Source organism: Heloderma suspectum, chromosome 2, assembly GCF_057233095.1.
Source record: "Heloderma suspectum isolate Gila_16-S chromosome 2, 16-S_ref, whole genome shotgun sequence".
Lineage (NCBI taxonomy): Eukaryota > Metazoa > Chordata > Lepidosauria > Squamata > Helodermatidae > Heloderma > Heloderma suspectum.
Genome location: NC_139459.1, coordinates 231,440,239 through 231,467,656, shown reverse-complemented (window position 1 = coordinate 231,467,656; position 27,418 = coordinate 231,440,239). Strand labels below are relative to the sequence as shown.

At 44.6% G+C, this 27,418-nt stretch overlaps 1 protein-coding gene and 1 non-coding gene across 2 annotated transcripts in view; one reads left to right on the top strand and one right to left on the bottom strand.

Annotated features, from left to right (window-relative positions):
- The window catches only part of DNAH9 (dynein axonemal heavy chain 9), a 293,377-nt gene that overhangs the window by 153,074 nt on the left and 112,885 nt on the right, over positions 1–27,418 (top strand). The window contains exons 49-51 of the mRNA XM_084838397.1: positions 4,057–4,317; positions 12,114–12,539; positions 17,308–17,427. Coding sequence (XP_084694523.1) covers positions 4,057–4,317; positions 12,114–12,539; positions 17,308–17,427 — 807 coding nt within the window. The remainder of the gene's footprint in view (positions 1–4,056; positions 4,318–12,113; positions 12,540–17,307; positions 17,428–27,418) is intronic.
- TRNAD-GUC (transfer RNA aspartic acid (anticodon GUC)) lies at positions 27,291–27,362 on the bottom strand. The gene has a single exon. It is a non-coding gene; the product is annotated as a tRNA-Asp (tRNA).

The window sequence follows — 27,418 nt, the reverse complement described above, 5'->3', positions numbered from 1 at the left end:
GCGCCCCGTCTACCCGGCCGCGAAAAAAAAAAGTAAAGTAAACAACAACAACAACACCCGTGATAGGCTACATAACGATTTACGTAGCCTATCACGGCTAGATTTCCAAAGTCAGCCATGATAGGCTATGTAAATTGTCACGTAGCCTATCACGGGTGACTTTGAAAAAAAAAGAAAAGCGTGTACGCAAATGGCGGCGCCCATGGGGCGCCACCATTTGCTTTCCTTAGTTTGGCACGTCTAGTCTACATAAAGATTTATGTAGACTACGGTGAAAATAAGGGAACGCTATTTGCGTTGCTCTTATTTTCGCCGTAGTCTACGTAAATCTTTACATAGACTAGACGTGCCAAACTAAGGAACGCAAATGGCTGCGCCCCATGGGCGCCGCCATTTGCGTAAGCGCTTTTTTTTTTTTCCAGAGTCACCCGTGATAGGCTACGTGACAATTTACGTAGCCTATCATGGCTGACTTTGGAAATCTAGCCGTGATAGGCTACGTAAATTGTTACGTAGCCTATCACGGGTGTGTGTGTGTGTGTGTTTTTTACTTTCCTTTTTTATTTTGCAATGGTGGCGGTGGCAGCCGGTCAGAAGACCGGCCGCTGCCGCCACCCCCGCCGAACCGCTGCCGGGACCCGCCGCCAAGAGGGACATTCGCATGACGTAAGTCCCATCCCGTGGTGGGGGGCGGGGGGTCAATTTCGGGGGGCCGAATGCATTTGCATTCGGCCTCCCGGAGATTCGTGGAGAAATTCTCCGCCATCCCTATAGCACTGTGGTCACTGTTTCCAACATCTCATACTAGGTCATGGGCGACACCACTTAGGGCATCAAGAAATTTAACTACTTTGTCCTGAGTGGAACATGCATTTATCCAATCAATGTGGGGGTAATTGAAGTCACCCATTATTACAGCACTTCCTTGTTTGAAGGCCTCCCTGATTTCATTTTCCATCTCAAGATCATTCTGAACTTTCTGGTCTGGGAGATGATAGCACATTCCTAGCACTAAATTAGTTTTTGAGCCTGGTATTGTCACCCACAGTGCTTCTGTGGAAGAGTCTACCTTTTTTAGGTTCTCTAGTCTGCTCAAAACTATGCCCTCTTTGATGTAGAGAGAAACACCTTCTCCAGTATGCCCTTCTCTGCCCTTCTTACAGAGTTTATATCCAGAGATGACCGTATCCCACTGGTTCTCTCCATTCCACTAGGCTTCTGTAATGCCCGCTATATCCAGGTTCTCCTTTAAAACCAAGCACTCCAACTTTCCCATTTTAGCTCAGAGGCTTCTAGTATTTGCACAGTAATACCTGTACATGGTGTCCCTCCCCAGATGTCTCTGGCATGTGCATCTTCTGCTATGGCACTTAGGCCTGCTTGATTGGCTATCATGTTTCACCATATGGTCTTGGCTTATTTCCTCCCCTTCTACATTTGGACAATCGGAAACATTTTCATCCACTATGGGTGACTTAACCTGAACTGGATGCTCGTCAGCTCCTGTTGGCTTTCCCCCAGGGATCAGTTTAAAAGCTGCTCTGCCACCTTTTTTTATGTTTAGCACCAGCAGTCTGGTTCCATTTCGGTTCAAGTGGAGCCCGTCCCTCTTGTACAGGCCTGGCTTGGCCCAATATCTTCCCCAGTGCCTAACAAATCTGAACCCCTCCTCCCGGCACCACCATCTCATCCCGGCACCACCATCTCATCTCATTGAGACTCCTCAGCTTCGCCTGTCTAGCTCCCTCTGTGTGTGGAACAGGTAGCATTTCTGAGAAAGCCACCTTAGTGGTCCTGGATTTCAACCTCCTACCTAGCAACCTAAATTTGGCTTCCAGGACTTCACAGCTACATTGCTCCATGTAATTGGTACTAATATGGACCACAACCACTGACTTCACTCAGCACTATCTACAAAACTGTCTAGATGGCGTGTGATATCCATAACCTTCATACCAGGCAGATGATTTACCATGCGGTCCGCATGCCCATCACAAGCCAGCTGTCTATGACCAGGTTTGGACGATCATGGAGGGAAAAGGAGCCACTGTGGCTTCTTCCCCTGTGTGTGCTGCGCGCAACCACCATTTGCATAATTGCCTGTGACGCCGCATGGGTTGCCGTGGCATCCAAACCCAGCACGGCTCCTTACCTGCTCCACAACACATGGCTTGTAGTGGGGGTTGTGGGATGGGTAAGAAGCCACCCCCACTGTGCACTGCACTGTACACCTGCCTGGTGTCGCAAGCAATTATGCGAATTACAGCCATACCACAGCACGCACGGGGGCAGAGGAAGGAAAAGCCATGGTAGCTTCTTTTACCGCCATGACTATCTGAACGCGGCTTGCATGTCTAATGATCAAATCTCCCAGTACCAGAAGTCCCCCTCCCCACAGAGGCACATCCTTGGTGCAAGAGAGTATTTGCTTGTCTTACGAGGAATGGGTCCCTTCTCGGGGATCATTTCCCTCTTCCTCAGAATGACGCCCTCCTTCCTCGAGACCCACATTCTCCATGACAGCAGAGGAGCTGTCACCCAGCGCTTGGGACACCACTATTAGGTCGCTGAGGGTCTCGTCCACCAACCTCTCTGCCTTTCTTAGCTTCTCCAGGTCAGCAGCCTTGGCTTCAAGGGAACAAATTTGTTCCTGAGAGCCAGGAGCTCATTACACCAACCACGCACCCATGACTTCTGTCCAGCAAGCAGATAGTCATACATGTGGCACTCAGTGGAATGTTAATCTATAATAATGTCTTTTAGAGCAGGGGTCCCCAACCCCCGGGCCGCGGACTGGTACCGGTCTGTGGCCTGTTAGGAACCGGGCCGCAGTTGGGGTGTGGGAACCCCCCTTACCTTGGGTCTGTGGGGGGGGCAATCTGTCCCCCCCCCGGAATCCTCGCTGGCCTCGGCGGGCTCCGGCCACAGGCGGACTTCCAGCTGCTGGGATGCAAATGGCATCTGCATAGCGGACACCATTTGCATCCCAGCAGCTGGAAGTCCACCAGCGAAACCATCACCCCCCCCCCCCCCCCGGTCCATGGAAAAATTGTCTTCCACGAGACCGGTCCCTGGTGCCAAAAAGGTTGGGGACCGCTGTTTTAGAGTGCAAAAAGTCAGTTGAGAGTTGAATGTTTTCAGTATGGGGTAAGAAAGGGAAAAGTCATTCAAAGTGCAGTAAGTCACAATATATCCCCATCCTCTCCGGTTAGCCTTGGGGGAGATTGAGCCACTTTCAGACATGGAGAGAACAGAGAGACTGCCTTCCCCCCAGATAAGGAAGTAAAATGCACCCACCGCCTAGGTGTGCTGAGAGAGACTGTCCCAAGGCCCCTGAGAGAGCTCAGTGATTGCATCTGGAGAGTGTCGATACTCTATATGCACCAGCTATGCTGATGGTACTTCTACTTCTCCTTGTTCTACACAATTAAGCTTCCAAGGTTTTCAGCAAATGGTCTCAGTGACAAGGGTACACTAGCACTAATTATACAGCAGCTTCTTTTCCAGCACAGAGGATCTCTTCTGTGGCTTGGAGGGGACAGAAGCATTCAGGAGCTCATGGGGGAGGATTATGGTGATGTTGGAGGGGGGTTGCCCTTCAGTAAGATAACAGTTGGAGGGCTAAATGAGGGTCATTTGTCTAGAGAGGGAGTACCGGTATTAGGGGGAGGGTGTGTTCCTGACCCTTGCGGTGGCTTGGGGCACAGAATCCTCGCTCCTGAATTCCTCAATACATGATAGCACATGAAACAAAAAGGAACAGCATTGGCTAGATATCATGTCAAAACCCCGCTGGTTGTCTGGGATGCTGAACACAGTGGAATAGTAGCTGTTTACTTTCTTCTTCAGCAAATCCAGGTCCCATTACAAACCCAGAACCAATGACTGATTCCATTTATTGTTCTCCATCTATATTGGGATTGACTTTATTGGCTCTAAATCTATTGGGAGCTTTCCCCCCTTCCACTGTCCTTCCCCCCTTCCTACCTTTCCTATGTTATTTTTGCTTTCTAAGTGTCCGGTGGTGCTAATTCTGTATCCTCTTCTTTGTGCCAGGTAGATGATCTAAAGGCAAAGTTGGCAGCTCAGGAGGTGGAGCTGAAGCAGAAGAATGACGATGCAGACAAGCTGATCCAGGTGGTGGGCATAGAGACAGAAAAAGTCAGTAAGGAGAAGGCCATTGCTGATGATGAAGAGCAGAAGGTGGCCCTCATTACGCAGGAGGTCCAGCAGAAGCAGAGGGACTGTGAGGAGGATCTGGCGAAAGCTGAACCTGCTCTTGCTGCTGCCCAGGAAGCCCTTAACACACTCAACAGGGTACAGACCACTAACAGGGGTGACGGGGGAGAAGAATTCTCATGTTAAGGCTGCAGTCCTGCTCATACTTACCTAGGAAGAAGCCCCATTGAACACAATTGAGGCTTACTTCTAAAGCAGCTTTCCCCAACCTGGTGCCCTCCAGATGTTTTGGACTACAACTCCCAGCTTTCCTGACCATTGTCCATGCTGGTGGGGGTTGATGGGAGTTGAAGTCCAAAACATTGGGAGGGCACCAGGCTGGGGAAGGCTGTGCCAAGGAGACATGCATAGGGTCAGACTGCACATTTCTTTTGTCTCATGGCCACACAACTCTGCAAGAGAACAAGGTTTATCACTCAGTCATGAACTCCTAACAATGACATTACAACAGCTGCGGTTGTTTAGCTTGGAAAAATGGTGGGTAAGGGGAGACATGATAGAGGTCTACAGAATTATGCATGGTGTGGAGAAGTGGAGAAGGAGACATTTTTCTCCCTCTCTCAAAATACTAGAACCCAGGGTCATCCTACTGATGGGAGATTCAGGACAGATTAAAAGAAGTACTTCTTCACACAGCGCATAGTTAAACTACAGAATTCACTACCACAGGATGTAGTGATGGCCACCAATTTGGATAGCTTTAAAAGGGGGTTAGACAAATTCCTGGAGGAAAAAGGCTGTCAATGGACACTAGTCTTGATGGCTATCTGCTACCTCCAGTAGGGGAACATGGGTGGGAGGGTGCTGTTACGCTCAAGTCCTGCTTGTGAGTTCCTGGTTGACAGCTGGCTGGCCGCTGTGTGAACAGAATGTTGGACTAGATGGACCCTTGGTCTGATCCGGCAGGGCTCTTCTTATGTTCTTATGACACCTTCGCTCAGGAAAAGCTTCTGCTTCCTTTGGTCTCTCAGAGGCTTTGTTTAAAGTAACACCTGTGAATGAGTACACATGAAACCTTTATGTAGGAGTTGATGTTCTCCACATAGGTATTCCAGAGCCAAACCAGTAAACAGGATTTGACATAAGATCTAGGATAGCGTGGAACGATCTTGGAAATGTTTTGTGGATCATCAATTTCCATGTGATTGCGCTCATGGGATCATTTCAAATAAATGAACCAATTTGAACAAAATATTGGGGTTGGAAGTGATCACTTGCAGTGGTCTCAGCATAACTGGTGGGTTAGGGGGTCAACGGTGGGGGAAGGACCCTATGTCACTGCTTGTTGTATATTTAATGTTTTAAAGCAAATGCATGGACTAAATTGTTCCTTGCCTTGCATGATGGCTAGGCTAAACCAAGAAACCCCCTAAAAACCAAGTGCCTAAAAACAAATACAGCTAGCTGTTTTCTGTCTGATTCTGTTTTTTAGGAAAGCCGTGGTGATTTTGTGACAGAATCTTTGTGCCTGGAAACAAAATAGTAATGCAACAGGAAAATGTTTGGATCCTGTCAATTCTGGTTTCTTGCTGAAACTGTATAACGTCTTATTAAAGCAAGATTAATGGGAAGCCCGGAACTTCCCTGGAAACTAAAGTGGCAGTGTTTACAGAGCCCCAGCAACCACCTCCTCCTCCTCCCCTTCACCTGAGTCAGAGGGTTTAGCCCATCCATTGATGTGAATAATTGGCTCTATTTGTGTGTTTGTTAATAAATGACAGCGAGTAATGCAGATCTAGTTACATTGTACATTCATCTGAAGCAGTGGCAGGCGGAACCATAGGCTGCATAGGTCTTTAGCTGAAAGCAGTGGGAAATATAGATCACCAGGCAAGGGTGGTGGAGGAGGGGTGTCAGTGGATGTCAAAATAGATTGCTTTGTCTTTGCATTTCAGTTGTGTGGCTGTCTCAACAATTTTAGTCATGAATAGCTCAATTAGAAAAATGCCACCTATTAATACTCTGGTGCTTGAGAGTATCCGTTTGATAAGGGACTTTAAAAAAAAACGAGAGAGAGGGAGAGAGAGAGAGACAGGTAAGCCGCCTCATATTCTCCATCTGGCCTTCAAGATGGTTGGGTTTGGTAAGGAAGAATATTACTTTGGAGTAGGGGTGCACGAAAGTCACTTACCTGGTCTCGCAGCTTGCTTTGCAGTGGGGGGGAGGCGCTTCGCTGCTCCCCCCGAAGTTCAGGCCGGGGGGGGGGAGGCTTCCCTCCTTGCCCGGCCGAAATTCAGGCCCGGGGGGAGGCTTCCTGCCTCGCCCGGCCGAAATTCAGGCCGAGGAGAAGCGCCCCGTCTCCCCAGCTGCGAACTTCAAAAGGAAAAAAAAACCAAAAAAACGCCCCTGTGATAGGCTACGTAACGATTAACGTAGCCTATCACGGCTAGATCTGCAAAGTCAGCCGTGATAGGCTACGTTAATCGTCACGTAGCCTATCACGGGTGACTTTGAAAAAAAAAAAAAGCGCGTACGCAAATGGCGGCCCCCATAGGGAGCCGCCATTCGCGTTCCTTATTTGGTCCCTGTAGTCTACGTAAAGATTTACGTAGACTACGGCGAAAATAAGGGCAACGCTATTTGCATTGTCCTTATTTTCGCCGTAGTCTACGTAAATCTTTACGTAGACTACAGGGACCAAATAAGGAACGCGAATGGCGGTTCCCTATGGGGGCCGCCATTAGCGCCGTATGCGCTTTTTTTTTTTTTTTAAGTCACCCGTGATAGGCTACGTGACGATTAACGTAGCCTATCATGGCTGACTTTGCAAATCTAGCCGTGATAGGCTACGTTAATCGTTACGTAGCCTATCACAGGGGCGTTGTTTTTTTTTTACTTTGCTTGTAATGGCGGTGGCGGCAGCCGGTCAAAAGACCGGCTGCCGCCCCCGCCCCTGACGAAGACCTGCCGAACCGCCACTGGGACCCGCCGCCGGGAGGGACATTCGTGAAAGGTAAGTCCCATCCCGGGGGGGGGGGCGGGGGGCGGAGAATTTCTCCCCGAATAACCTTCGGAGGACCGAATGCATTGGCGCTCGGCCCCCCGAAGTTTCGGGGAGAAATTCTCCCCCATCCCTACTTTGGAGCTCTTTGGTCAGTGGCCAATACTGCCTTCTGCTCTGATGGAAACAGCTGCCCTCTACAGGCTGCACAGTATAGGTTTTCCTTGCTGAAAATTTATGGCAAAGACATGTAAGAATTGCTTGCTGGGTCAGCCCAAGCTTGATCTAAGCTTCAAGACTGATGCCTGTGGAAGCTCACAAGCAGAACAAGAAGGTGATGGCCATGTTCTGTTGTTTGTACCCATCATTTGGTATTCAAAGGTATACTGCCTCTGTACATAGATGTTCCATTTAGCTTTCACAGCTAAAAATAACTTCAATAGATCTTTCCTCCAATAATTTGTTTGCATACTATTAGGCTTGGATCTGAGATCTTGCATCAGCTGAGCTCTGGGCTCACTAGGTGATTTGTTTCTTGGAATGATTTGTTTCAGTTCTTTATCTGCAAAATGGGCATAATTATGGGTCTCTCAGCATTCTCATATGGATAACATGAGATGGGAAGTAATGTTATCCATACTGAGTCTTAAGGACAGGATGAACAATAAATCTGATTAGGGGAGTGAGAATATTTCAGGGAGAAGGGAAGAAGCATATAGCCAGTACAGACAACTGTGTATTATCAGTATGAAGAGTGAGTGAAGCCCTTTGCAGCTGGGTGCTTCAGCACTCACCTAGTTGTTTCTTGTGTGCTGATCTGAGTGCATGATAAAGCAAGGAAGTGATTGACTTGCTACCTGTCTAGCTGCAGTGTGCATGTGTTTGGGCTTAGATTTCTATGCAGTCAAGTTTGTGTGAACAGGTCTGTAGAACATTCTCTAAATGAATGTCATATCAGTAGTTGATAACCCCCCCTTTTTTTTCTTTTCTCTCTCTTTTCTCTCTCACCCCAGAGGCTTTTTTCTGAGATGGAATTCTGCAGCTTGTATTGTGGGTGGCTGCAGCTGGCACCCCTCCCTTTGTATTGTTAATGCATTTGCAGAATAACTCAAAACCCAGAGCACAGCAAATGCCTGTCTTTGTTGCCTTAAAACAGATGTCAGTGTTCCTAACTAGCAACTAAATGAAAGCTGGATTTCAGCTGCAGGTGGGCTCTGCTGTCAGACAACTAATTTGAGCTTTTGTTCAAGACTGGCATTGCCAGAAGGGTTTAGCTGAAGGGTAACATCAGGTAGACGCTCTGCAGCTGTAGCCCCCCCCCTCCCCCACAACAGTGAGGGTGACAACACAGCTCAAGGAGCTCCTGCTGTAGGGCTTCCTGCATGTATTGATAATGACAGAGGCAGGGCTTCACAGAGCAACTTGAAGCAAATTCAGATAGCGTGTGTTAGGGCCTGGAAGCTGCTTACACAGTTTGCTTCATTTCATGCAGATTTGCTGATCCTTCTGCACATAAGAAGAGCTGGATCAGACCAAAGACCAGCATCCTGTTTCCCACAGTGGCCAACCAGATGCCTCTGGGAAGATGCCTACAAGCAGGACATGAAGGGCAATAGCTCTCTCCCACTCATGCTCCTTAGCAACTGGTGTTCCAAGACAAACAGATTGGATTTGGATGACATGCTGAGGCTCCTTGTGGGCTGTTTTTTCTGTCTAGACATGCACAGGGTTGTGTCTTTAACCTCTAAGATTTCTGAGCCATAGAACTCTCAAACATACTGAGTCAATCTTCCCTGCACCCTAATGCAGGGGTGGGCAGAAAGTAGATCTCCAGATGACCTATTTCCTCTTCTACAGAAAGGAAGTCCAAACATGCCCATCCACCATCTACTGTCACCTTTTCAGAGAAGACCCTGACATCTTCAGCCCTTTTGTTCCTCTGAAAACACCATTTCAGCAGGCACGCTTGGTTTTGTTTTCTAATACTATGACTGTTTTTGGACCCCTGTACTAAACATGCCTATTGGAGCATCCTGCTAGCATTCATGCTTCCCACAGTGCTGTCTTGAAGCTCCTGGTTGGATACTTGTCTTTGCAACTCAGTCCCACATTTCTGCCCAATGGAACCCTGGGAAATGTCTGATTCCCCCAGATTTTTGTGCTCTTGCCCATTTGGATGCCCTTCCATGGCCTGAGATGTTTATTTGGATTTAATCTGCCACCGAGGATTTCCCCTCTCCTTCTCCATTCATGGCTCACTCCCCTCCATTTTCCTTCAATCTAACCCCCCCCCCCCATGCAGCCCACCCTTGGCTCACTCACATTCCCTCCTTCTCTTCTTGGCTAGCCTTCAGTAACTTGACTGATTTTGGATCTTATTGGGCTATGAATAGTATTTCTTTCTGGGTAAAATCCCAAACTCTCCCTTCTGTTTTCTCTTCCCAGGAACCTTATGGGGGAAACGCTGCTAACTAAGTTACCCAAGTTGTGCTCCTGTTAATTGAGTAAAATGTGCTAGTTGCTGAGCCAACTCTACTACACTGACAGCAACCTGTCATCTGGCTGCATGTAGCCCCAGGCTCTAGGTTCATCTAGCACCAGACTTCCTTGCCCCAGTCATTCATTATTCCTAGGGGGCTTATTTCCAAAGCAGGTTCTGAAATGTGTTGATGTATGTCCCGCTCAGGTGTGATAACACATCCTCCTAGTCCATTTGGACTAATAAAAGACATGTACAGGCATCCTAAAGAACAGGAGTTAGTGCAGGGTTTTTTCTCCTTATGGGGGAAGCCAAGCTTTCCTCTACATTTCCACTGCAAATGACAGACATACGTACTTGCCATAGATTCAAATACTGATTGATTCTTCTTTTTCACCCCTCCCCCATGCTTCAGGTAGACTCTATACCCTTTAAAAATGGTTTAAAGCACTGCTTGTTAAACGCAGTTAAAAGTTCATTCGGTGCTTCCATCAGGAAGTGAGGGAAAGGAGGGTTTATGGTACCATGGGCTGCAGCATGTCAGTGCTGTGCACAGTGGGCCTCTGCCTGGTTTTCTCCAAGCTTAGTCCTGGAAACAAGCTTGTCTGTCAGACCAAAATGGGTTGAGGGCACTTCCACAGCAGTCCCACTGCTCACATTGTTCACGTCCAGAGATCAACGTGGGGATTGTCACAATCTCCGTTTAGCTGTTACAAATGATAGCTATACTTACTGAATCACTGTACCTGACACCAGCCACAACATCCCAGAGGTGCCTCAAGGATTTCCTCACAAAGTGGCCATCTCTTGGTTCTTTTATATTGCCTACTTCCCCGTGCCCTGCTGCTCAGCTCCTCTGTTGACTTGTGTCTTTGGGGTTGATTATGTAAATGGAATGAATGTACCAAGAGGCCATCAGGGCAGGAATCCCTGGTGTGGAGTACAGTTTGATCTGACAGGGATCTCACATTTGCTGCATGTCAGCATGACAAAGTTTCTTCTCCGTTTGACGTGACAGATCCTTGGCAGGATTTCTCTTCTGGCATAAAGCCAATTCATTCTGTGTGTTTCTATCAGTTGCAGAAATCTCTGTGCTCTGGAGGTTGCCTGCTTAGCAAACTGTGCTATCGGTCCCATGAAAGGTGGGTGGGATTCTGCTTTAGAATTAGCCTCTGCATGACAACACAAGTCTTACACTGGCAACGTCCAGCTCATTTTTTAAATGGCTTTGAGGAAATGAACGGACCAGTTAATGAGAATTTGGTATCATGTAGTGATTTTTAAATGGCACCCCTTCCATAGTTTGGCTGGATTAATGAGGAAATACAAAAATATTTTCTTAGTGCAGAAGGAAAGCCGTGATTTTTTTTTTTAAGCATGTTGCTTTTCTGTTAGAATTTTGTATGCTGCTGTCAAATGCAGGGTTCAATATGACACAAAGAGCATAGGGGTGTGTGAGTGTGTCTGCCACACCAGAAAGATTATTCTTTGAAGGAAGAGAAAAGGCTAAGATCACTGCATTTAACACAGAAAGGGACATGCAAACAGAGGGCATGACTCGGCCAAATTAAGCACATTCAAACCCCATTGATTTCAGTGGGAGGGTTAAGTGTATGCTTAAGCATCTCCCACCAAAATTAGCTGAACTTAAAAAAAGGTGAACTTTGTCTGGATCATGCTCTTGCACAGCCCCACAGTGTATCCATGATCTCAGCATCCCACTCATAGACAATGATGGTGTGAAGGTGGATCCAGATGACACAGCACACATGGCAGCCTTTTATTGTCTTCCCACATGATTCTGATAGTCACATGAACCTGGTTGTGTCTAGCGATTGGCCACATTGTAGAGCTGACCTTCTTGTGCCCTTGCCACCAAATGAGCATGAGGGGAGGTTTTTTTGTGAGAGCACGGTGAGCTCAGCTTCACTGTGTGGCTTGCTTCTATGGACAATTGGCTCCCTGCATGATGGATGTAGCCACCAGACTGCGAGATTCCAAGAGGCCACTGTGTGGTTCTGTATTACTTGGATCCACCCTGAATTTAACAGCATGAGGATTTATAAAGCAGTTATCTTTATCGGGATTCTCAGTTGGGAGCCATATTTAGAGCCCTTCCGCACTGTTGATTTTAGGTCACACTGATATTTTCCTTATTGGGTGTGTGTTTTCATACTGGATAAATCTGTAATCTAATTGTGCATTTTAATGGCTTGGTTGGTTGACATTCTGAAGGAATGTGACTGGCTGTCCTCTAACAAGCCAGCAGAGGCCCCTGTGCCGCTAGAGGGATTCATTGCCTTATGTTGGATGAGTCATAATATTTAAAATTTAGAGTGCTGCTCCTGGCTTCAAAGCTCCTCTCTCAGATTGATAGCTCCGGAGCCTGACTCCATTGCCACCAAAGTGAAAAAGAAAACCCATTTAGCAACCTTGTTTTTCCCCCCCTTTCAGAACAATCTGACAGAACTGAAGACATTTGGATCACCGCCTTCCGCTGTCAGCAACGTCACTGCGGCTGTGATGGTGCTCATGGCTCCAGGTGGGAAGGTGCCCAAGGACAGGAGCTGGAAAGCGGCCAAGATGTCCATGGCCAAGGTGGACAGCTTCCTGGACTCCTTGATCCACTTCAATAAAGAGAATATACATGAGAACTGCCTCCGAGCCCTGCAGCCCTATCTCCAAGATCCAGAGTTCAACCCCGAGCTTGTGACGTTCAAGTCCTATGCAGCTGCTGGCCTCTGCTCCTGGGTCATCAACATTGTGCGCTTCTACAAAGTTTACTGTGATGTGGAGCCCAAGCGGCAGGCTCTCAGCAAAGCAAATGCCGAGCTTGCCGCCGCCCAGGAAAAGCTGGCTAATATCAAGGCCAAAATTGCAGTAAGTCCCAAAGCACAAGGCAACTGGGGCAATGGGTAGAAATTGCAATTAGTATTGCTCCATAATGCTCTGGGCAGAACATAGGAAGCTGCACCAGGTCAGACTGTTTGTCCATCTAGCCCAGTATTGTCTATCCAGGGTCTCAAGCAGAGGTCTCTCACATGACCTGCTACCTGACCCTTCTGTTGCCAGGGATTGAACCTTTGACCTTCTGCATGCCAGGAATGTGCTGTCTCTCTGAGCTAAGGTCCCTCTCTGAACCCTCACCAGTAGATGGGCGATTTTGCAGTGTGCCGGTCCTGGAAATTTGGTATACTACTTTGGGAAGTTCCATAAACCCCAGCTCCATGCTGCTGTAGGAAATTGTTTATGCAGCCTAATAAAAGTACCAAGATTTATATTTAAACAATATGGTACTGTCCCCTCATGTGTCTTTGGCTTGACAGTACCTAAGCAGCTGATTTCTATTTTTATCAGTCTTGGGAGATTTCATGGCTTCTATGGCTGATGAAGCTCTGTTTGTTCATATTAGCTGCAAAAAAATTAATTTGAATCTCTTTAGTCCCAGTTAAACTATTACAGTTATCTAAATTTAGGCCAGCCTTTGAGAGATGGCCATATTACGCAGGAACAGTTGTTGAAATCTGTCTTGCACACCAACCCAGGTTTTACACAATGTGCAACTAGCTCTGAAACTATGCCCCTTAATGTGACAGTCTGAAATGACTGCCAGAAATGGTTACTTAATGTTTCCCAGTTTAATTAATGTTTTAGCAGGATACTATGAACATTTCTTTCTAGGCTTGTCAGGTGTCAAGCCAGGGATCCTTCCTAACCCTTTAAAATCTCCAAAGAAGTGAGGCAGCTGCTGTGCCTCTTGCTTCGCTTGCTTCGCTGTTGCTGCAGCAAGCAAAACGTTAGTTTTTCTCCACAACAGATATCCAAATTAACATTTAATTAAGATGATGGTATTTGCATTATAGATCATCTGGTTGTGCAAAAAATTAAAATAAACATTGTAATCCATGGCTTGCAAATAGTCACTCTCCTGGTTGCCTATTATGAGAGAGTCACCTCCAGGTAAGAGAATCTATTGTAACCTGAACAAGTATTGTTACTTTTGTTTCTTTCTGACTGTCCATGGGCCACCACAAATAGATGGTCAGATTTGTGTAGGCAGGTTAGTAAACTGAGCAAGAGCAAGGCTAGATTGTTTTTGTGGGTGTATTTCTAAGGTTGCTTGATAAAATAACACTTTGGAAACTGTAAGGCCTTGTCTCAGTAATATTTCCATTTGTTCTAACAATTCCTTGTCCTGAGATTTCAAATGTTTCTCTGGCCATTCCCATGAACAGCACTGGGCAGTGCAATCATAAGAATGTTTCTTCAGAAGTAAATCCCATTGAGTTCAATGGGGCTTGCTTCCTAGTAAGTGAGTTTAGGAAAACAGCCTTCGTTTCTAAGAATGGTGAGCATAGTTCCACTTATAGAATGGGGCTTTCCCGCTACCTCCTTCCTGTTGCAGCCCCCTTTGCCCCCTGAAATACCTCTCTTGACTGTTGTGGGCCTCCAGAACAGCATTCAACGCAGCATGTCGAGCTGCAGTTGCAAGGTGGGAATTGACAGAAATCAGAGACAGACACACACTTCATGCAAACAGAAGGTGCTTCTGCTTGGACTTGGGTTCCACTGGATCCAAACTAATGGTTTGTGTACTGTATCCCTTCCACTAAGGGATTATGTCATCCCCTTGTCTGTTGAAATTAATCATCTTTAAACTAGACTAGCTCGTTGGGCAAAAATCTATTTGGTAGTTGTTGCACAATATTGTTTGCATTATTAATACTACTTTATGATTATTTGATTTATATTCATAGATTTAGAGATCTTCACTACTTTAGACTGAACCAATTTCATAAAACTCTGAATAGATTTTATTTTTAAAAAACTACTCCTACTTCAGTGATATCACAACATAATGCAGTGTGGAATTGGCAACTGCTGGAAACTGCCAATTTAAACTTTGTGCTTTAATTAGGAAAACCTCCAGATATGTACCACAGCATATTTCTTGACAGATAATAAAGGGGCTAAGCTTGGATGACTGAAATGCAACATAAAATGACAAGAAATATAGTGACAATGGATAGCTCACAAAGTCATTTCTATATCCTCTTTTCAGTCTTACCCATGCTTGAAAATCCTCAAGCATATAGGCCAGTAGGGAAGTTCAAACCATGAGTAGTATGAACAGCAATGAACTGAGCATGCTTCAAAACCAATCAATTTATTCTTTAATAATATTTTATATTTTGCTTGTGTGTGTGTGTGGGGTTGGATGTTACACTCTTCATAACCAAGGTGTATGTTTATAGATAGAAGAGAAGGTCATTAACCATTTGCACATAGTCTTGTCACTTGTTTTATAGAGAGGAGCTCTTAAAATGTTCATTTATTTTCATTTTGGTGTATATAATCTCAGCATCAGTACCTGTAACAACATTGTGGCAGGCACAAATTTGTTTCTAGTACAGTGATGGGAAATCACTCTGAATGTTTACCTGTCACACAACAATTAAAGGCATAGAGCTTTTGGGTGAAATCCAGCGGTGTCCATCTGCCAGCAGAGTGGATGCTCTTCACAGAATGGATTCCCCCACTCCTCCCTGTAGCTGCTCACACACTCCAAAATCTTCTCCAGAGCAGATTTGGGAGGCAATCTGGGGGCACAGGCAGGGGAAATCTCATTGTTTGAGTGGATGTCCACTCGTGCAACATAGAATGCTGCCTTCTCCCAAGAAAAAAAGCAATCCTGTTTGGCCAGGTTAAAACCAGTATGCCACCTTTTCACATTATTGTACAAAACAATGAATAATGAAAGTGATGAACCACAAAATAAAACCTGAAGTTTATATTGCACACGCATACACACACCCTTTCAGAAATGGAGGAGGAAAATTTAATGTACAGAAGTCATTTAAGTGTTATAGCTCTGGAATTTAATGACAAACAATGTTTAAACAGGCTGTATTTTGTATTCTGTGCAGATATTTGATCAAGTAACTCCAGATGCCACAACAACAACAAAAATCTTCTTTTCATATTCAGGTTTATTTCCAATGTAATGTTCAAGCAGTGTTAAAATGATTTAGAGGTACTTAGCTTTAAGCTGTTTGTGCTGGATGCAGATAAAAATCCATTGTTAACTTCACTTCTTTTGTCACAGAAGTAAAATGTTCCAATAACTTTGGGAACAGGCTGCTTTTGTTTTACAGTGAAGTAGGAGAAATGATCAGATATGGTTAAAATGATTGGATGGCCGTTGTGAAATCCACTGCTAGACCGCTGAAGCAAAGCTAAAAGGGGCATTTGTGCATGGGCCTTTAATCGTACCCTTCTAAATTACCCCTCTCTATAGCTATCACAAAGTCAGTCCTTCACATTCAGGATAAACAATACTGATAAATAAGAAGCATTAAACCTGGAGGCAATCATCTCAAGGGCAAGAAGCCCTAAGCTGGCAAGAAGGCAATTTCCCTCTCCACTCTATGTTTTTTGTACAACAAGATGCAAAGGACAATAGAGTTACTGTACTTTTAACCATTGGTAGGAGGATAAATTTTGGCAGGGGCAGCTTTTCTCACCCCTGCATGGGAAATTGAGCTTGCCAAAATTCCTTTCTCCACACAGGTATTAAGGCCACAGGATGCCCCCATCTCCTTTGCATCTATATCCAGGAGTTCATATCAGCTTCAGCTGTGTTAAGCCAGTAATAATGGCACTCTGAGAGCAAGGTTGAGAAGTTAAAAATGAGGAAAATCCCCCCAGCAAATAAGCTAAGCTTTGTTGAAGTTGGAAGTGACTACCTGTTAGGGGGTGGAGAATTGCCTTAGAAAGCCCCAGGATCAAGCCTTGATGGCTTGCTACAACTCTTTAATAGGCCTAACCTTATTTTTAAAAATTATTTTTATTGTAAAATTTCAACGAAACAAAACAAAAAAGAGGAAAAGAAAAAAATTGTAGCGACATAAATTTGAATATATCACTTTCAATACACACAATACACACACATATGGCTTTCTGAGAATTATACATAAACTTCAACAAAAGCAGACCAAACATCCATATAAGTATCCATTCGCAAGTGGCATCTATATACCACACGTTCAAATGTTGAAAGCGTTGTTGGGTCCTCAGTCCGTTGCATTATAGGAGGTGAGCATTTATCCTTCCAGTGTTGTAATATCAGTCTTTTCACTGTCAAAAGAGTGCAGAGAATTGATTTGTGCTGACCATGCCTTCCAGGAAGCAGGTAGATAATTTAAGAGGACATGTATATCAGCAAATATTAAAGAGTGTTCCAATACAAGGTTTATCCATATAATAACCTCCTCCCCAATGCTCAGAACTATTGACCATTGCTAAAATATATGGAAATAGGCCTAACCTTCATACTCTTCAGATCTAGCCAAGAGTCGCATGGAGGGAAGGGTCGACCATGTCGGCTTTTCCCATGGTGCTGGTGTCATAATGATGGCTGAGGGGGCTTCAGTGGGACTGTGCTTGTCAAAGGTCAGACTGAATGACTGCATATTTCTAACAGTGCTGATATTCATCTCTTCTATCATGTATGGCTCCTTGAAGAACAGTGGGCCAACTGCTGGCTGGCCAAAGATGTCCTCAGGCTGGTCTCTGTTGATGAATACCAGACTGCCTGACTTCAAGCCTCTTTTCCTTCTCCCATGGATTTCTTCTTTTCACCCTTCAGCACCTTAATGAGAACCTGGCAAGGCTCACAGCCAGATTTGAGAAGGCCACAGCGGAGAAGCTGAAATGCCAGGAAGAAGCTGAAGCTACTGCAAACACCATTTCCCTTGCAAATCGTCTGGTGAGTATAACTGGATACGGCTTGTGCCAGCATGTGGACTCAGGAAGGACTTCCTTCCCCAGCCTGGCACCCTCCATATGTGTCAAATGACAACTCCCAGAATCCTCAGCAGTGTATCCATGCTGGCTTGGGATGATAGAAGTTGCAGTCCAACACATCTGGAGGGCACCAGGCTGGGGAAAGCTGTCCTAGTTTGTGTTTTGTGTTGTATAGAGAATGGAAGTGCTTCTACTTCTGGAGTGTTTGTACAGATCCAGCTCTAAATTAATGCAGAAAGCATTCTAAGCTAGATCTGCGGTAGGGAGCAATTAATCAGAACGTTCCAGAGTGCCCTTCTTTATTGACCTCTGTTTCCTCTTGCTTTTCTAGGGGTACATGGGGTATATTCCTCTGTTTAGCACTGATTGGGAGAAAATCAAGGGAGAGCCAGGATTCATGGCTTCTCCAAGGAATGGTGAATAGAATTATAATGATCAAATTAGTGGGTTTGTGTGGGAGTAGTTATGTGCATTAAAAACCTGGCGAATTGGCACTTAGTGTGGGCGTAACATTCCTTGACTGCTGACACATACATCTGATGGGATCGGTGGACTAGCCTTATATGCAAGTGGACACAGATACACAGCTTCAACATTTCATGCCTAGCCTTGAAACCATGGAGCAACAATTTTTTCCCCAAATGCCATAATCATTCATAGCAGTGTATGTCTATATTGTCTGGTTTTGTGAATGATACATGGCTGTCAGTACAGCAACCATTCACTAAGTCCAGCTATTATGAAAAGAAACCTTTAATATATGATTATAATGGGTATATGGGATTTTAATGAGCACTATTTCCCTTTAACTTTGCAATAAGTCTCTATTCAGGTGTGTAGGTCTGTATTGTATGAAAGGTCTTCTTTGCCTGCTTAACATGAAGCAAAATGTGAGGGGTGGTTGGCTGCTTGGGTGTTAAAATATTGCAGTTGGGTGGACTGGTTTCCAACTGTGTTTAGGGCCATAAACAATCCTATAGAATCACTAGGGCTGCGATCCTTGAACTACTGACATTGCATTACCCCCTAACATCAGTACCACTAAACCACAGTAGAAGTTATTGGATCCCAGCTTATAACTACACATGTATAAGAAGACAGCTTCAGTCTCCAGACCCTTTACAGGTCTGAGCACAATAGCCTTTTAATATAACCAAGCCAGTATTGCAAGTGCAATGGCTTAAGTAGTTTATGAAATTAATTGGGTGTGATTTAAGGGCATCCTACAAACTATTTCCTTCATTATTTCTAAAATACTTCAAGATATTTAGGCAAAGTGGGGAAGGGTGTTTGTTGATGCACTGAAACCTATCTGCCACTAAAGTTCAGATTTCTTTCCTGTAATGCCATAAATGATGTCATGGCTAATTTAAACTGAACTCATTCATTCAAAGTCTACCCTAATTAAAAAGCTGAACATAACATTTCTCATAGTTGAACACTGCATCCTAGAACAATTAACGCAAGCTGTAAGCAACGAGTGTGAGATACCTTTCCCATCATGCTTTTCTAATACGAAATCTTGGACCATTCTGCATTTTCGCCAGCAAGTGGAGCTAGTAATTTCCACATTCCCCTTTGTGTTTATTTACAGAGAAATGAAAGTTTAGCTTTGAGGCTGTTACCCAAGAAGTCACTCATAGAGGAGCCAATTAAAAAGTGAAAGAGGGGAAAAAGCAATAACAGCTAATTAGCATGGAGGGTGATCTCTTAATTAAGATGGAAACGGGTAAAATGAAAGATTTTCTTTTGTAGCCCAGATGTAGGACATTTGTTTCAATTGTAGGCTTTTTGTTTTTAAGCTTGACTTCTTGTCCTCCCTGGCATCTGTGTATGATTTATGCACTTTTGGACTAATTTGGTCAAAATGGGGGTGTTTGCTCCACAAGCACAGCAGAAAATCAGAGACTTCTTACAGTAACTTCCCTTGTGTACATGCAGAGCAGACAGCCAAATCCTAGAATTGGCTTCGCATGGTTGGCAGAAGGGAAATCTTGGATATGGAAACCAATTTTGTTTTTGTATTCCTGGAAGCAGAAGAAAAACTGGTATTTTAACTCTTCTTGCCACAAGGTACTCCTGTTTCTGTTTGCAGTCTTAACAACCTCACACAGCAGCACTCCTTCAGTTTATATTTCACAAATGCAAGTCTTAACCTTTTCTACTGCTCTCTATTCAGGTCTAATGGCTGAATACTCCAGAGGTGACCTATCATCTTTGCAAAGAGATTTAAGGATCTGTGATTAGAGCTGGGTCTTAATTAGAGCTTGGGCTCAGTTCTGGAGCTTGTATTTTCTGTGATAGGGCTCAGTTTTGAAATAATAATAGAGGAGAACTCTGAGCACGTACCGAGTGTGTACTTTCAACATTATGTCACCATACCCTGGCTTCTCTACAACTGGGGTACAATATATGCTATTCTATGTTTTTTGTTTTTTTTTTAATTCCACTTGATCAAAGCACAGCTGTTTTTTGCAGAACTAAAGCTTGCAGTCTGCCAGACCTGATTAAGTATTCTTCTCCATACAGACACTTAATAGAATTCACATATATTGGATGCTGCTGTTAGGCACACACACTGCCTGATGTGTTAAACCAGGAGATGGGCAACTTGTGGCCCTCCAGATGCTTTGGCCTAGAATTTCCATCAGCTCTAGCCAGCATAGCCAATGGTAATGGAAGATGGGAGTTGTAGGCCAAAATATCTGGAGGGCCATGAGTTACCCACTCCTGTGTTAAAGCAACTCCTAGACTTTTTTGCAATTATAACAAAACAGAACAAAACAAAAAGCGGAAAAAACTACAGACAGTAACATTGATAGCAAGAACATAAGGTAACTGTTACAACACCACTGATTTAAAAATAACAAACAAAAAAGTTTTGACACTTCTGTTCCAAATGTACTTATTAATATAAGCAGACCACATGTCTAAATAAGCATCCAGACAAAATTGACAACTGTAAGATATACATTCAAATGCAGTAAGATTTTCAGTTTGCTGAATAATAAATGGCAGGTGTTTATCCTTCCAGGGTTGGAGTATAAGTTTCTTTGCAACTGTTAGTGTTGCAGAACCCAGAGTCAGAGAGACCACGGAGTGAAGGAAAAAGAGATTCTTTATTTAACGCGCGGGCTTAAGGCTGGAATCATTTCCAAAGAGCCAGAAGCCCCGAAATACATCAGCACATTGGTTTTATAGACATTGTGACACATATGAAACGGCTCCTCCTCCCCCTCCCGTGTGGGGTTGCAGTCCTCAACATTTCTTCTCTTAGCACCATTGTTTATAATACAAGAACTGGGTTATAGGGTAGCCATGATAAGGAGAGAACAGAAGAGAACAGCAGAGAACAAGATATACAATTGTATGACCTTTGACAAGATAAGGAATTCCTGTGTCTCGTCAGCTTACAACAATATATTCAAGGGAGAAAGAGCTCAGCAAGAACATGAAGCATGAGACTGCATGAGGCTACTTAGTCTGATCCCCGATATGGCTGCTACATTCCCCCCTTAAATGCATAATTTCATTACAATTATAGCATTTCTGATAACCATACAAAGCTTTTTGTGACATACATATTACTTAGCCTCTTGTTGGGCTATTAGAGCGTAGAGGGCAGCAGTTTTACTAGCTGAGACATAAAACAGATTGGTTAAACAGCGCATAAGACAAGGAACGCAGAGACACAACAGAACTTTTATGAACAATACTGGTAGAATTAGGATGAACAATGCTTCAAGCCAGCTAAGATCTGGAAGCCAAGGGGTTAACTAATTTAGCTAATTGTTTTGTTTTATTGTTTTGTTAGCTACTATATTGTGCAGCTTGTTGATCTGTTCATCTACAGCATTGCCATTATCAGTTAAGTTAAAACAACAGAGCTTTTGGTGTGTCTCACAACTTAAATGATGAAGAAGGAAGAGGTAATCTATACCAGCTCTATTTTCTAGAACTGCACCTCTTAGATCACGCAACTCTTTATTTAACAATGACAATGCTCGTGAGGTGGCATTTATGCTTTTGGCTAAGCTGCAAGCTAACCAGTTGTTCTTTAGACCATTAGCCAAAGCTAAACCTGGAACCCCAACTAGTGACATTGCTAAGGCCAATTTTTCTGAGTCAGAATATAACTGCACATGACTATTACAATTTTTAGTTAGTTGGAGTGCTCGAGGCTGCCGTTGACGGATTTTCTCGGGCTACAGGGGAAGAATTGGCACCAGTTCAATTGGCGGCTGAGGCAACATGGGTGGTTATCAGACAAGTTGGCAGGAATGAATGACCAAGTGCGGGAATTACATGTCTAAAACCATCCATGAGGCAAAAGTATGTGGGCATCATTAAAAGATATGTTTTGAATTTTATTACAGTGGAAGGGGGCCAGGGATAGCTTTGTATTTTCTGGAAAAAATTTTGACAATTAAGCATTTGTGCACACGTAGCATTTGTTTCAGCAATGATGGGGGTGCGTAGAGTGAACTCTGTAGGGGGTAGGATCTTTGCAACCATGCCCCAATTAGCATTTTGGGAATAAGTTAAACTTACACCATAAACTTTTAACATGGTATCTTTTTGAATTTTCTCAGGATGTCTACAGACAAGTATTAGGCAAGAGCTAATAAGCCTGTTTGCAGGTATACCTCTTGGCAAACAAAAATGTTTTATTTTCATGATGTTAGCCAGGTGAAGCCAGTAATTATCAGCAAATCACTGGGACAAACTTCTCTTTCCAGGGGCTGGCCCCCTTTTTGCACCTTATTAAGGAGACACAATGCAGCACTACTAACACTACAACACGCATGTTTGATCTTCTTTGGGATCTGACCGTACGCTGGGCAGCTATTCACCTGGCAAGCTGCAGTAGGGTCTAGTCCCCTTCTTCAATTCTCCAGTTGCAGGTCTGACTGTACGCAGGGGGACAGTTTCCCGGTGTGTCCACAGTAAGGTCTAGCCTGAGTCTTCTTACTGCTTTTTCAGAATGATTTTTAAAGGATTTTCAGGATTTCTGTTTACAGTCTACTCTCCCCCTCTCGCTCTCTTGACTCGTGTCCAGTGTATCCAGGGTTTAACTCCAGCTGCTTTCATAGCTGTGGGGGTGGAAAGTATGACAGTTTTCAGTCTTCTCTATCTGGGAGTCAAAGGGTTATTTTTCCCTCTTTAACTCATACTTTAACTCTTAATTGGAAAGGATGAACTTCTGTGATGGGAATGGCTTATTTTCTAAGACAAAGCTACGCTGGGCTTGAAGAACTTTGCTCAGTGTTTGAACTTCTTGTTTAAGGCTAACGTTTGCTTGCTTTTGATGCTGCTCCAGTGTCAATTATGAAGTCAATGTCACGGCCCCTCACAGTCAATGTCACGGCCCCTCTCAAGCTGTCTCCCTCTTCGCCCATTCTGGCTCCTTTGGTTTTCTCCTTTATGTATTTGATTTATTTTATTTGGGCATTCATGCCACTAATGTCCATCTTGTCTACACTGGGCACACTGGTTCTTTTTTAAGAATCTTCTGCCTCTGCCGGGTCTTCTTTTTTTTTCTTTCGTCCACGTCTTTTTGGGCCTCTGGGCTGAGGGAGGGGGGTATACTGGCGATAGGCGTTTGAAAGACGCTCCAAGTACGCTCTGGGGCCTCGGTGGCACCTTGCAGCACTTTAGACACTTTGGTCATATTAATTGACTTCTTCATACCTGCTTTCATGGCTTCTAACAGCAGGGTTTGATACTGGGTGAGGCGCTCTAGCCCCACTTGTGTTTTGGGATTCCAGCGGGGGGCGGGGGTACTTACAAGGAGGCTTTATTGGGTAACTTACAGCACACAGGCGTACTTAATGGTTGGATCAGACAGCTTCTCTGAACCACGAGCTATTGCGCTAAATGGGTTTTATACCATACATGTTACCCATGAGGCAGCACAACACTAGCAAGCATTTTCAGCATAGGCTAGAAGTGTTTGGTTCTCAGGCACAGCTTCCTGTAAACAACTTCGCTTCCCAAAGTGCTTGATAACACTTTTTATTTATTAGTATGGGAAGACAAATTTTTTCTCTTTCTTTTGCTTTCTTTTTCTTTGCTGATCTGCCTGTATTGCAGATCATGTTTCAAACTTTTTATATAAAACTTTCTGCTCCATGCACCAGCCTTGTCTCTTTGTCTTTTTCAAGTTAAACTTACTTAAACTTTTCTGCCTTACACTAGTCCCACTGACACACATTTGGGATAGGCTCTTCTTCTCCTTCTAGTTACATTTTCTTCATTTTAAAGAACTATTACATTATTGTGGCTACTTTACCCCAGGTAATAAGCTCCAGGCACAATCAGCTGCTTTTAATTTACCCTGGGGGCAACTATGGCCACGCTTCTTTTTTTACAAATGTTTTTTTTCTTTGCCTCTTGCCTTTTCTTTCTTCTTTTTTTTTTCTCTCTATCTGTCTTCTACTTTCTCTATTCCTTTTTTTTTTACTTGCTTTTGTCTTTTCTCTACTTGACTTTGTCTTTGACAATTTAAAATTTTAGTTCATGTGCAGAGTGTCTCTAAAAAGCCCAGACATTGATGGAGGCAAACAGAGAAGGCTCTGGGCAATGAAGATGCGATGTTTCCAGCAAAGGCTCTCCACTTTTGCATCAGTTTAAAAAGGGAAAGTGTGGCCCTACACCCCTTCTGACAGACAAGGGCCTTTAACTTTTTTTAGCAAGGCCTCTATCTAAACAGAGCGGCACAGCTCAGCTCTCTAGCCGTGACGCTTTAACCTGGGCAACTCCTCTGTAAATTTTATTTTACTTCTGTCAGGTTCTCACAGACATTCTAAAAACTTACTCTTTTTTTTTTTCTCTTCTAACCTGGTACACGAAAGCACTGAAACACTGAGTGCTGAAACTCAGGACGCTGGGGGGTGATGGGCATCGCCTTATACTTGCATTTTTCAGGCAGCCATTAATCTTCAGGGAGGCGGTGGGGTGATTTGCAGGACTTTAAAGGCAAGCTTCTCAGTTTGTTTGTATTTGTAAATCCCAAGCTCAAAACAGGACACGATGAGGTACAGGGCCACCAAATTCTTGCTTTGGCACGGGCAACAAATAACTCGGGTTAGCTTTCTTCGCTGGGGTCTCAAACAGGAAAACAGTCTTAATTTAAAGTTGTAACATCACTGACAGCGTCAGCCAGCCAGCTACACAGATCTCATTGTTTTTTAAGACAGTTGCTCCAATATCTTCTTTTCTTCTCAATCAGGTTGGGTCTCCCAGCTTACACAGTTTATTGCAGCTTTCAGGAGCATGGCAGTAGCGTGATTTTGGCTTGGCCAGGAACATGCTGTCTGGTTTCTCGGTCTCTTTAGCACACATACTTAGGCAGTGTAACACTGGACACTCAAATCAGTGAGATTTCTTCATTGCAGGGAATCCCACGGCAAAAGCTTAATGGTTACACTCTTTAGAAATCATATAGCTGTTGGTCAGTAGCTACAGGCTCTATGCAATTCTAACACAGTTCAAAGCTAAACACGGTTACCTTGGCAGAGATCTTCAACATGGTCTCTCCGCTTCATTCTGCTTTGGGACAGTCTTATGGCACACTTTTCACTCGAAGAGGGGTCTAGCCTGTGCTCTGGGGGCTGATTCTTCACCTTTATTTTCTATTTTGCCTTCATCTTCTGGGTCTTCATTTTCAGTTTCCATTTCTTAGGGATTTTATCTCAATTAGGCGAGGTGATGATGTTGCACAACTCAGAACGTTGTGGACAATTTTCCTGCCCCCCCTCTCTCGGCGCGCTAGGCTAACAGCTACTTCTTCGGCCTTACAGTCTCACACTCCCACGCTTTGTTAAAAGCCAGACTGTCCTGCAACATTTTTCTAATAAACAGCCTCAGATTTTGTTTTTTTTTCCTCTCAGCTCGACCTTGAGCTTTTTGCTGTTTTCTCTCTCTATTCTGAATCTTTTTTTAAAAAAAACCTTTTTCCTTCTTTGTTTGACATACATCTCAAGGGGGTGCAAGGTTTGCTTCCCCCACCACCCATAGCCTCCCTCCTAAATTGAAGACAGACACAATTAGGGAATGGGAATTAGTCAGTGAGTAAGGGGTCTCACTGGCCAACACAAGAGGATTTTTCACACCACGCACTTTGCTACTGGCCTGGGCACCCGGACAGTCAACGGTATGCGTCAGAAACCGCAGTAGCCACTCACACAATCATCAATCTCTCCACTACATCCATATGTCCCTGCCACCCACTTTTCCCACTTTTTACCAGAGCGGAAAACGGCTTCCCCAGCTTCCTCAGCTTCCTACTGAGTACTGGCGTGCTACGTACTGGCGCCCACTCGGGGGTGTGATCAGGCCCCCCTTCTACCCGCAAGGAGTAGGTTCTTTTGTATACGTATACCACCAACACTGACCTTCTTCATAAGGCGGGGCCCTCTTTTTCTCTGCCCAGTGGCCTTTCTCCCGAAAGGCGGGGCCCTCTTTTTCCCATATACTTGCCTTTCTCCTGAAGGCTTCCAATGTGGGTTTCAACTCAATTGCAGCTGCGATACAGGCAGGGCTCAAGTTCCTTCCTCCGCTTCCCAAGGTTCTCTTGCTGCTCGCTGCCGTTTGGGCGATCCCAGTGCAGGCTTTCTCCCATTCACTCGACAAAAAGGTCGGTGGCGCCAAGAAAGGGAGGCATGCGCCGAGCTCGTCTTCCCGGTGCGGCGATCAAGAGCAGGCAACTGCCACCTGTCTGGCTCAGAGCCTGCCACATCCGAGTCACGGCACCATTTATGTTGCAGAACCCAGAGTCAGAGAGACCACGGAGTGAAGGAAAAAGAGATTCTTTATTTAACACGCGGGCTTAAGGCTGGAATCGTTTCCAAAGAGCCAGAAGCCCCGATTTACATTAGCACATTGGTTTTATAGACATTGTGACACATATGAAACGGCTCCTCCTCCCCCTCCCGTGTGTCCCCCTGCGTACGGTCAGACCTGCAACTGGAGAATTGAAGAAGGGGACTAGACCCTACTGCAGCTTGCCAGGTAAATAGCTGCCCGGCGTACGGTCAGATCCCAAAGAAGATCAAACATGCGTGTTGTAGTGTTAGTAGTGCTGCATTGTGTTTCCTTAATAAGGTGCAAAAAGGGGGCCAGCCCCTGGAAAGAGAAGTTTGTCCCAGTGATTTGCTGATAGTTACTGGCTTCACCTGGCTAACATCATGAAAATAAAACATTTTTGTTTGCCAAGAGGTATACCTGCAAACAGGCTTATTAGCTCTTGCCTAATACCTGTCTGTAGACATCCTGAGAAAATTCAAAAAGATACCATGTTAAAAGTTTATGGTGTAAGTTTAACTTATTCCCAAAATGCTAATTGGGGCATGGTTGCAAAGATCCTACCCCCTACAGAGTTCACTCTACGCACCCCCATCATTGCTGAAACAAATGCTACGTGTGCACAAATGCTTAATTGTCAAAATTTTTTCCAGAAAATACAAAGCTATCCCTGGCCCCCTTCCACTGTAATAAAATTCAAAACATATCTTTTAATGATGCCCACATACTTTTGCCTCATGGATGGTTTTAGACATGTAATTCCCGCACTTGGTCATTCATTCCTGCCAACTTGTCTGATAACCACCCATGTTGCCTCAGCCGCCAATTGAACTGGTGCCAATTCTTCCCCTGTAGCCCGAGAAAATCCGTCAACGGCAGCCTCGAGCACTCCAACTAACTAAAAATTGTAATAGTCATGTGCAGTTATATTCTGACTCAAAAAAATTGGCCTTAGCAATGTCACTGGTTAAGGTTCCAGGTTTAGCCTTGGCTGATGGTCTAGAAATCAACCGGTTATGGCTCCCCGTCGGGGAATCGAACCCCGGTCTCCCGTGTGACAGGCGGGGATACTGACCACTATACTAACGAGGATTCGAATCCGAGTCACGGCACCATTTATGTTGCAGAACCCAGAGTCAGAGAGACCA